This window comes from Fundulus heteroclitus, chromosome 20, assembly GCF_011125445.2.
Source record: "Fundulus heteroclitus isolate FHET01 chromosome 20, MU-UCD_Fhet_4.1, whole genome shotgun sequence".
Taxonomy (NCBI): Eukaryota; Metazoa; Chordata; class Actinopteri; order Cyprinodontiformes; family Fundulidae; genus Fundulus; species Fundulus heteroclitus.
Window position 1 is genome coordinate 5036207 of NC_046380.1, and position 11119 is coordinate 5047325.

Genomic DNA, 11119 nt, shown 5'->3' on the forward strand with positions numbered 1-11119 from the left:
CTTACCCAAAAACTGGTTGTTTTTGAATGGACAGATGACTGTTCTGCTGCTTTTCTAGCGCTTAAGGATGCACTGACTTCGCCTCCAATAATGGCATTTCCCAACTTTGATCAGCCCTTCATTTTGAGTACAGACGCATCTAATTTGGCAGTCGGTGCCGTACTGTCTCAGACACAACAGGGACAGGAAAGGGTTGTCTCTTTTGCTAGTCATGTACTTTCAAAAACAGAGAGAAAGTGGTCTACATATGACAAAGAACTGTATGCTATTGTGTGGTCAATTAGACACTTTAAACATTACCTCAGTTGCAATCCTTTTACTATCATCACTGATCATCGTCCTTTGCTCAGTTTGAGGAAGATGGATGTCACGCATGACCCCACCGGACGCAGGGGTCGTTGAGCATTGGAGCTGGACCCTTATCAATGGACCATCACCCACAGAGATGGCAAGAAACACACGAATGCTGATGCCATGTCACGGATACCATTGGAGCAGGACTCAACTGAGGTGACTGTTTCAGCACAGCCTGGTGCTCCCTTTTCTCCTGTTGGTACAGAAAAATCTGTGTCACTGGCCGAGTTGCCATACTCCAGCCCTGACCATCCAGGGATGTCCAATGTTGTAACACAAGTGGGTTGTGTGGACAATGAGAGGACACAGGTGAATATGGGGTTTGCCACATTGCAGCAGACATTATCTGATCGTAACATGGACATTGTGACTGCACAACTCTCTGATCCTGTTATTTCTGAAGTGTATACCTGGGTAAGAAACAAGAAACGTCCCTACCTCAGACAGGTAAACGGTAGAGGTCAGAGAAAGCTTTGGTGGCAGTTTCCTAAGTTGTTTCTATGTAACGACTTGCTTTGTCGCGAAGGTCAGAGTGCACCAGGAAAACCTGAGGTTTATCAAGTGTTAATTCCATCTGCACTTGTTACAGAAACGATGCATTTTCTTCATGGTAATCCTTCTTCTGGTCATTACAGTGCTGAGCGTACCTTTAAGAAAGCACTGACAATGTGTTATTGGCCAGGAATGAGATCTGACATTGAAAACTTTTGTAATCTGTGTACGACATGTGAAGCTTTTTGAAAAGCTGTGCCAAAACACAGAGCGCCTCTACAATCTATTGAGACGGGCAGACCATTTCAGTTGGTCTGTACTGACATTACTGAACTTCCGGTTACCTCTCTTGGTAATAGATATGTGCTTGTGGTACAGGACCATTTCACCAAGTATGTAAACGCATATGCTATGTCTGACCAAAAGGCTACCACCGTTGCACAGTTACTCTGTGAACGGTATATTCCTGAACATGGTGTTCCTGAGGAACTGTTGTCAGATCAGGGACGACAATATGAGTCTGAAATTATTCAGGCCATTTGTCAGAGACTACAGATGACAAAGAAAAGAACCTCCCCATATCACCCCAGAGGGAATGGTATGGTTGAACGGTTTAATCGGACTCTAAAAGAACAGTTGGCTCGACTCATTCAGGACTATGGAGGTGAATGGGATCATTATCTCCCTGCTGTAGTCCTTTCTTTTAACTCTACTCCTCACTCGAGCACAGGGTATTCACCGTATTTCCTGGCTCATGGTAGGGAACCTCGACTACCTGCTACTGCTCATGTTTCATCGCCAAAGGTTTCTGATTGCCCACAGAACTATGGGTCAGAACTGGCTACACGGATGGATGCTGCTTTTGAGACTGTTCTTCTCCATCGCGAAGAACAAAGGCAAAAACGAGAGTATTATTACAACAAAGACACAAGGTTTAGGCCTTATGCTTGTGGTGATCTGGTATGGATAGATGATCCTGCCACACAAAGACTGAAGCTTTCCCCAAACTGGACTGGACCATATAAGGTTGTTTCTGTGGATGAAAAGGGGCTCCTTTACAAGCTGGTGGATGTGAAATATCCTCAGGCTGCGACCAAAGTAATTCACTATGATCGTCTAAAACCTTACCGTGGCTCCACTGACACATCACCCGTAGATGTCACTCATTCTGTATTATCACCAAACAGGGACACACTGCCGAGGTATACCGCTTTGTCGGGATCATTGCCTTGGGCCTTTGACCAAACAGCTACACCTTAGGCATCAGAAACTGTTAGGTCGTTGCCATCTTCACCACAAATCCAGTCTGGACTGGTCTCTCAACAGCCTGCTCTATCATCTCCCAGCTTGTCGCCTACTGGGGGTGTAGTTATGACCAGGTGCGGGCGGACGGTTCGGAAGCCACAACGACTACTGTTAAAAAAAAAAAAAAAAAAAAAAAAAAAAAAAAAAAATTGACAGTTGTTCTTGATGGGCATTATTCTGAGTTTATGCCCTGTGTTTTGCAATGCTCAGGTGCTAAGAGTTGCGGATGACATTGTTTGAACAGATTGTGTTTTGGTGTAATGATTTATTTTTTTGTTATGTATAGGATAACTTCATTTGAAATGAGGACATTTCATTTATAGAGGGGGAAGTATGTAAGATTATTTATTTTTCCTTTAGGAATTGATGTTGTGACATACAAGATCAGTTACGTGTTACAGTTGATGCATAACTAACGAAGTGTGCTATGCCTTTAAGAGAAGTTGTTTTGTTGTTTTTCTTCTTCGGTGGTTTTAGGGTTGTTGTAGCCGAGAAGTGAGCCCGGGACGGGGGGCTGTGTGAGTTAAAGAAAAGAAGTAAGGAAGTTAAATAAACGTCTGGACCGCTACGCTATTCCCTCTCAGTGTCCTGCTCTTTTTCCACCCACGACCTCTAAGATTCTCGTAACACCGAGACAGTTCCTCTCGTAGTGTTACACAATTATTCTCTAAGTTGTTCTTTCTTTCACGTAGTGAGCTTTACAATATAAACTAGAAAAATTTGCATTTCCTGCGAAAATGCACTGTGAATGCAGATAGCTGAATGATTGAGCAAAAGATGCAGAAGATCTTTGAAGAAGAGAAAAAATAGCTGAAAAGCATTGAAGAAGTTGAAAAAGTTGAAGAAGTTGAAAAAGTTGAAGAATTTGAAAATGTTGAAGAATTTGTACATGAAAGAACAATAGCTGAATGATTAGAAGAAGAAATAAACTAAGGGAATGGCACCAAAAATCTCCTAACTCATTCTAAACACTGAATCGTTTAACAAAGCAGAAGTAGAATTTCAAACTTGAATATACTGTAGCCATATGTGGGCCTGCATTTCAAGGAGTATAAGGGGTTTTGCCCCCCATTGAAGAGCATTGGATGTTTGACACCTCATAGCTTGGAGATGCTTTATGCGATGTAGGCCAAATTTCTTGTGGAGCTTTCTCTCTAAAGGAAGTACAGACTCTGTGAAGCAGAAGTTTGTACGAGCTTCCTAAAGCTACTTCTGGTTAGCAACATGCTAACAGTTAGCCGCTAACATGGTTGTGTTCAGTATCACCGGGTGATTGTACTCTGTCAGTTTGGTCCAAATCCTGTACTGGGAAGTGCCTCAAAAAGGGGTGCCAATACTTAATGTCACCAAACGTGACCAAAGTTAATGGGTCAGATCGGCCTCCTTTACCAACTCAGCCTCACCACATCTGGGCCCAGAACTCAACATTTGACCAAAATGGTCAGTAGCGCCATTTTCCACAGGTGGGTGGTGCTGTATTGGCCAATTGGGTCGTGTCTGGGCATCATGCCAGGTCCTGTTGGAAGCAAAGGCCCAATAGGAAAGCATGTGAAATCCAAAATGGGCCAGAAAAGTGGCACATGGCTGATAATCACTTGAAAATTTTAAAATGTTAAGAGGAAGTGACTGTGCGAATTTCAGATTCCTACATTAATCACAGCCACTGCAGTGGGTGGTGAAAGTTGCCATTTTATCCCAATGGAGCCTGTCCCTCTGGTCAGCAGAGTTCTGTCGTCATGGAAACTCGCTCACACCTGCAGTGGGCCAGTCTACAGAAGTGCAGACACTTTGTGTCCGAGTCTGCCTATTGGATTATAATGGAGAACTTTGCGTCAAACAATGCTCCATATCTCCTGATCCGTAAATGGTAGAGACGTAATTTTTTTCTGCGGTTATATCTTAACGGATATGGGAATAAAATTATAATATATAAAATTATATATAAAATTATGATATAAAGGGGATTTTTAATGAATTTCAAAATCCTCTAAAAACGGTCCCAAAACAAATCACTCTAGCTGAAAAAGTATAAGAGATATCAAAATAATTCTTTCACTTAGTATCAGCAGGGTTTTGAGGACTATGTTGCTCATTTTTATGTTTGTACAAAAATCGGTGTAGGCACAGCGACGATGTAAAAAAGTGCATGATGTGGGAAAATGCAGCTCCAAAGTGTTTTTAGGATTTTGCACATTCGCTACTCCCGAACAAATTGTTCCTGCGGAAAAACCGTAACAGTTATCCACAAAATTCCTTTTTTGTGAGTGCCAGAAGGGTTGGGACATTCATGTGTGAAAGTCTCATACCTGTACATCAAACGGTTTAGAAGTAGCGACGACGCGAAAACGTGTGATGTTTTGGATTTTCAGACGTCATTTTTCAAAACCGCTCCATAGGAAATGAATAGGGGAGGTTTCTGGTTTGTGTCGCTCTGAGGTGATTTGCGAAAAATCTATAAATGCTACACCAATGAGGGTTAAATTTCCTGATTCCAGACAAAAATTCCTACGTTTTGCTGTATAATTTATGTGGATAGGTTGAAAATTGCGAGTGAGAAGAAGTTGTTTGGAGTAGAAGAATTAGTTGAATTTCTAGAGTGCGCACTCTACCAACTGCCACTTGACGACCATAGCAACGCATGTTATTTGCTGAATTTCTTGAAAAGCCAAAATTATTTTAAGGAGGTACTATATGAAAATGGTAAAAGATATGAAAAAGCTGAAATATACCATAATAGCTGAAAGATATCACTACATTTTAAAAGTTGAATGACGTTTCTAGCTGAAAGTAGGCTGAAGCAGTAAGCTGTCAAAAAGCAGCTGAAATGAGCGGAATTTTAGTGAATTACATTAATTTCCTATGGGACAAAAAAAGCTGAAAATTTGCAGAAAAAGCTGAATATTTTAAAAAGTTGAAGAGTTAAAAGTACAAAAAGACATAGCCATCCATTCCAGAAGAAGCTGAATAGTTTAAAAGTTGAATGGTTAAAATTGGAGAAAAATTGTAGGAGGAGAAGCGAATCAAACTTTAAACAGTAAAAACGCATTAGGAAGAATAAACACTAAGAAGAAGAAGAAGAAGAAGAAGAATAAAGAATAAAGAGAAACAGGATCTCAAGAACTGTGAATGCCTACTGCATTCACAGTAACTAGAAAAATTTGCATTTCCTGTGAAAATGCACTGTGAATGCAGTAAGCTGAATGATTGAGCAAAATATGCAGAAGTTTTTGGAAGAAGAGAAAAAATTGCTGAAAAGCATTAAAGAAGTTGAAGAAGTTGAAAATGTTGAAGAATTTGAACATGAAAGAACAATAGCTGAATGATTAGAAGAAGAAAAAAACTGAGGTATTGGCATCAAACATCTCCTAACTCATTCTAAACACTGAATCATTTAACAAAAGCAGAAGTAGAATTTCAAACTTGAATATACTGTAGCCATATGTGGGCCTGCATTTCAAGGAGTATAAGGGGTTTCACCCACCATTGAAAAGCATTGGATGTTTGACACCTCATAGCTTGGAGATGCTTTATGCGACGTAGGCCAAATTTCTTGTGGAGCTTTCTCTTTAAAGGACGTACAGACTCTGTGAAGCAGAAGTTTGTACAAGCTTCGTAGAGCTACTTCCGATTAGCAACATGCTAACCGTTAGCCGCTAACATGGTTGTGTTTGGTATCACTGGGTGATTGTACTCTGTCAGTTTGGTCCCAATCCTGTACTGGGATGTGCCTCAAATAGGGAAAAAATATGTCGTTTATAACGTTGCCATGGTAACTCAAAATGGCAGGTGGTACAAAAAAAATCTTCATGGGATCAGCACACATGTTTTGATATACACTCTGTGGGGATTATAATATAAAATTCTAAGTCTCCCACACCGGGAATCAATCCCACAATCTCTTGTATTCAAAGCCTGCACTTTGTGTGTGAGCTATACTGTAGCACCATATATAGACATGCATTTCTGGGGAGATAAGGGCTTTGGTCCCCCATTGAAAAGCATTGGATGTTTGACACATAGCTTGAAGATGCTTTATGCAATGTAGCCCAAATTTATTGTGGAGCTTTCTGTCTAGAGGAGGTACAGCCTCTGTCAAGCAGAAGTTTGTACGAGCTTCCTAGAGCTACTTCCGGTTAGCAACATGCTAACAGTTAGCCGCTAACATGGTTGTGTTCAGTATCACCATTTGATTGTACTCTGTCAGTTTGGTCCAAATCCTGTATTGGGTAGTGCCTCAAAAAGGGGTGCCAATACTTAATATCACCAAACGTGACCAAAGTTCATGGGTCAGATTGGCCTCCTTTACCAACTCCACCTCACCACATCTGAGCCCAGAACTCAACATTTGACCAAAATGGTGTGTAGCGCCATTTCCCACAGGTGGGTGGTGCTGTATTGGCCAATTGGGTCGTGTCTGGGCATCATGCCAGGTCCTGTTGGAAGCAAAGGCCCAATAGGAAAGCATGTGAAATCCAAAATGGGCCAGAAAAGTGGCACATGGCTGATAATCACTTGAAAATTTTAAAATGTTAAGAGGAAGTGACTGTGCGAATTTCAGATTCCTATATTAATCACAGCCACTGCAGTGGGTGTCGAAAGTTGCCATTCTATCCCAATGGAGCCTCTCCCTCTGGTCAGCAGAGTTCCGTCGTCATGTAAACTCGCTCACACCTGCAGCGGGCCATTCTACCAAAGTGCAGACACTTTGCTCAGAATATGTCCCTTTGGGTTATAATGGAGAACTTTGCCTCGCACAACGCTTCATATCTCCTGATCCGTAAATGGTAGAGACGTAGTTTTTTCTGCGTTTATTTCGTAACGGATAGGAGAACAAGAAGAACTATCCGTTTTTGCTGGACATATTTTAATTTAGCCGTAAAAAATTATGATATAAAGGGGATTTTTAAGGAATTTCAAAAATCCTCTAAAAACGGTCCCGAACAAATCGCTCTAGCTGAAAAAGTATAAGAGATATCAAAATAATTCTTTCACTGTGAGTATCAGCAGGCTTTTGAGGACAATGTTGCTAATTTTTATGTTTGTACAAAAATCGGTGTAGGCACAGCGACAATGTAAAAAAGTGGATCATGTGGAAAAATGCAGCTCTAAAGCATTTTCAGGATTTTGCACATTCGCTACTCCCGAACAAATTGTTCCTGCGGCAAAACCGTAACAGTTATCCAAAAAATTCATTTTTTGTGAGTGCCAGAAAGGTTGGGACATTCATGAGTGAAAGTCTCATGCCTGTACATCAAACGGTTTAGGAGTAGCGACGATGCGAAAACGTGTGATGTTTTGGATTTTCAGACGTCATTTTTCAAAACCGCTTCATAGGAAATGAATGGGGGAGGTTTGTGGTTTGTGTTGCTCTGAGGTGATTTGCGAAAAATCTATAAATGTTACACCAATGAGGGTTAAATTTCCTGATTCCAGACAAAAATTCCTACGTTTTGATGTATAATTTATGTGGATAGGTTGAAAATTGAGCGAGTGAGAAGAAGTTGTTCGGAGAAGAAGAATTTGTTGAATTTCTACAGTGTGCACTCTATAACTGCCTTCTTGACGACCATAGCAACGCACGTTATTTGCTGAATTTCTTGAAAAGCCAAAATTATTTTAAGGAGGTACTATATGAAAATGGTAAAAGATATGAAAAAGCTGAAATATACCATAATAGCTGAAAGATATCACTACATTTTAAAAGTTGATTGGCGTTTCTAGCTGAAAGTAGGCTGAAGCAGTAAGCTGTCAAAAAGCAGCTGAAATGAGCGGAATTTTTGTGAATTACATTAATTTCCTATGGGAGAAAAAAAGCTGAAAATTTGCAGAAAAAGCTGAATATTTTAAAAAGTTGAAAAGTTTAAAGTACAAAAAGATATAGCCATCGATTCCAGAAGAAGCTGAATAGTTTAAAAGTTGAATGGTTAAAATCGGACAAAAACTGTAGGAGGAGAAGCGAATCAAACTTTAAACAGTATAAACGCGAAAGAGGATCTCAATAACTCTGAATGGCTACTGCATTCACAGTAATAACTGTGAATGCAGTAGGCATTTACAGTAATAAAGAGAAACAGGATCTCAAGAACTGTGAATGCCTACTGCATTCACAGTAATGAGTCTGTTGGTGAATGGACAATATGAATAGGCTCTGCCTTGCCTTGTGGGAAAAGCATGGCTATGACCTGTTCTCAGCTCAGGAACTAGGACCCTTCACAGGTTATTTGGATTACAATAGAGATAGTTAGCAAGGTAGAGTAAATACACAAACCGTAAGAGGGGAGGGGGGCTTGCAAGAAAACTGAAATTCTCTGGGACTTTTAGTGTTAAATGCTAATAGATTTTCTTTGTTATTGATTATTATTCCAAAGTATAAAGCTACTTGCTCATTTACATGAGACATGGTTTTGCACCAGAGTCATTCCATTTTAATAATAAAATTTATAAATTTTTTTCTCATTAATTCAACATTTACTATAAAAACTATTCAGCTTCACATCTAGCGTCCTGCAGAAGAGTTCATCCCCCTTAACTTTTCCATGTTTTGCAGCATTAAAAACATAAATGTCAATAAATCTGCTGAGATTTTATTAAGTGGAGCAAAATGAAAATGTAAAAACAAATATCTGAAAAGTGTGGAATGCATTTACATTCAGGACTCTACCCTTTAAATCCCCTAAATAAAATCCAGTACATTTTATTAAACATTTCAATAATTATTAGCCTACAAATAAATCTGATTAATAACCCAAAATAAGAAACCCAAGAACTAACTTTAAATTCAAGATAATTCAAAATAAAAAGCTCCAAGATTCAGTTTAAAATCACAGAGTTTCAATCAGATCATCAAGGTTTCATCTGGACTTAGTATTCTTCATGCTGAGAACATCAGAGCTGCTGTTTGCTCACTGAGATCTTCATCGGTAGCATTTTTACTTTATCCACAGTGCCGAAGCATGGAAACATCTTGTCAGTGAAGGTGTGTCTGAAGGTGTGTATGTGTGAGTTAGTGTCCAGATCAGAGAAGGACAGCTTTCCTCTGTCCCAGTCCAGATTCACTCTGATCCTCTGGAGATTCTTCTGGACTGAGAGAAACTTGGGAGGAGATGGAGGAGACCGTGCTTTGTATTTACCTTCATAGAACTCTAGATCCAACCATCCAGACCTTATGTCTCCCTTCCTCTGGACAGACTCTGCTAACACACCAAGCTCCCAGACTTTACTGTCTCCAACATCAACATCCCAGCTGTGGTTCCCTGAGTTGAAGCCCTCAGAACTCAGGACAGAACACCATTTAAACCTCTCTGGATTATCAGGAAGCTGCTGTTTCTCTCCTAAAGTCAAACTGGTCAGATCTTCAGACAGGATGAGTTCTGAACCAGCAGTGTTTGGGTCCAGGATGAGAGGAGTGTAGGAGACCATGTTCTCCATGTTGCTCCAGATGTTGAAGGCCAGGTTGCCCAGATGTTTGGCCTGGTCTATCAGAGCTCCTGAGGGCAGCTGTGGATCCTCCAGCAGGGGGCAGCGCTGGACTCTTTCCACTGCAGCCTTGTAGTTGTGCAGGAATGAGACGTCTTCAGCTCTCAGCTCCTCCTCTGTGGCTCTGACTGTGTCTGAAAGAGCTGCTATCTCTCTGCTCAGAGCCTCCATCTTCTCCTTCATCATCCCACTCTTCTGCTCCTCTTCCTCCCTCAGTGCAGCCAGCCTGGCCTCCTCTTCCTCTGCTAGAAACTGATGAAGCTTCTTAAACTGCTCCTTAATCAGCCTCTCTGTGTGTCGGGCCTGGACCTTCATGTGTTCTGCTGTCTCATCAAACTCCTCTAGAACTTTCTTCCTGAGTTTCAGTTTCTTTTTTAAAGGTTCCAGAGTTTCCTGAAGGTTCTTCTTGTGATCCTCAGCAGCTTCATCGATGGGTCTGAATCTGTGGTTGGTGTGTTTTTTTGAATCTCTGCAGACGAGGCACACTGGCTGCTGATGGTCCAGACAGAAGAGTTTGAGTTTCTCAGAGTGCAGACTGCAGAGATCCTCTGAAGCTCTCTGGTCTCTCTGCTGTAGGAAGGTCTCACACAGGTTCTTCAGAACCAGATTACAGGGTGGAGGACCTCTTGAAGATCTTTTCCTACAAACTGGACACTCTTGTGCTGCTTTCTCTCTCCACCATTTCTTCAGACACTCCTTACAGAAGCTGTGGCTACATGACAGAACAACCGGATCCTTAAAGACGTCCTGACAGACCGGACAGCAGAGATCCTCCTCTAATCTGGAAGCCATTTAGTCTCTGAGTGAAGCTGAAAACACAGAAGGTCCAGTCAGTCATGGTTCTCCTCCCTCCTCTACTAACGTTCCTCAAAGTGACTCTGATTGATGTTCTGGTTCCAACTCACCTTCAGGGTTGGAGGTTTCCTCTTTTTTCTCCTGGACTCAGACGAAGCTGCTGGTTTGTCTCTATGACAGAAATGAAAAACTGGTTCCAGGTGGTTTCGTCTTCGTCCCGAGTCTCGTCTGCGCACCCATGATCCGAAAAGCGGTGAAGTTCTGATTCTGATTGTTCAAATTCAAAACGCTGCTTGTTGTCGTGGCGGCTCCTGAGAGGATTCAGGTCCGTCTCCAGCTCCCTCTGCTTCCGTAACAGACCCTGGAAACAGACAGCTGCCGGTGTTTGAGCGGTTCTGATCCGGTTTTAATGATCCTGGTAACGCTGTGCTGCAGTCCAGACAGTAAAATCATCATTATAGCAGCTGTTTAGATACATTTACATAGAGATACGCTTCATTATTATTTATTTCTCCTTGGGGGGCGAGTTCAGATGAAGCAGCAGAACAATTTAAGCAGATTCGCAAAAAAGGAGCGGCTCCACAGAGCAGCAGCGACCCAGAGTCCAGAATCCCCGTCTTGATGTGTCGGGATCATGACCCGAAGCCTGCTCCGACCGCGCAGAACCTCCAGCAGAAGCAGCCGGCCCAGATCCGGC

At 41.6% G+C, this 11119-nt stretch overlaps 1 protein-coding gene across 1 annotated transcript; it reads right to left on the reverse strand.

Moving 5' to 3' along the window:
• Positions 1-8990: 8990 nt before the first annotated feature.
• On the reverse strand, positions 8991-10602 carry LOC110368270 (nuclear factor 7, brain). Its single transcript, XM_036151637.1, has 2 exons — positions 10533-10602; positions 8991-10436 (listed from the first exon to the last, which is right to left on the reverse strand). The coding sequence occupies exon 2, from the start codon at positions 10417-10419 to the stop codon at positions 9037-9039; it is 1383 nt and encodes a 460-aa protein (XP_036007530.1). The 5' UTR covers positions 10420-10436; positions 10533-10602; the 3' UTR covers positions 8991-9036.
• Positions 10603-11119: the final 517 nt, after the last annotated feature.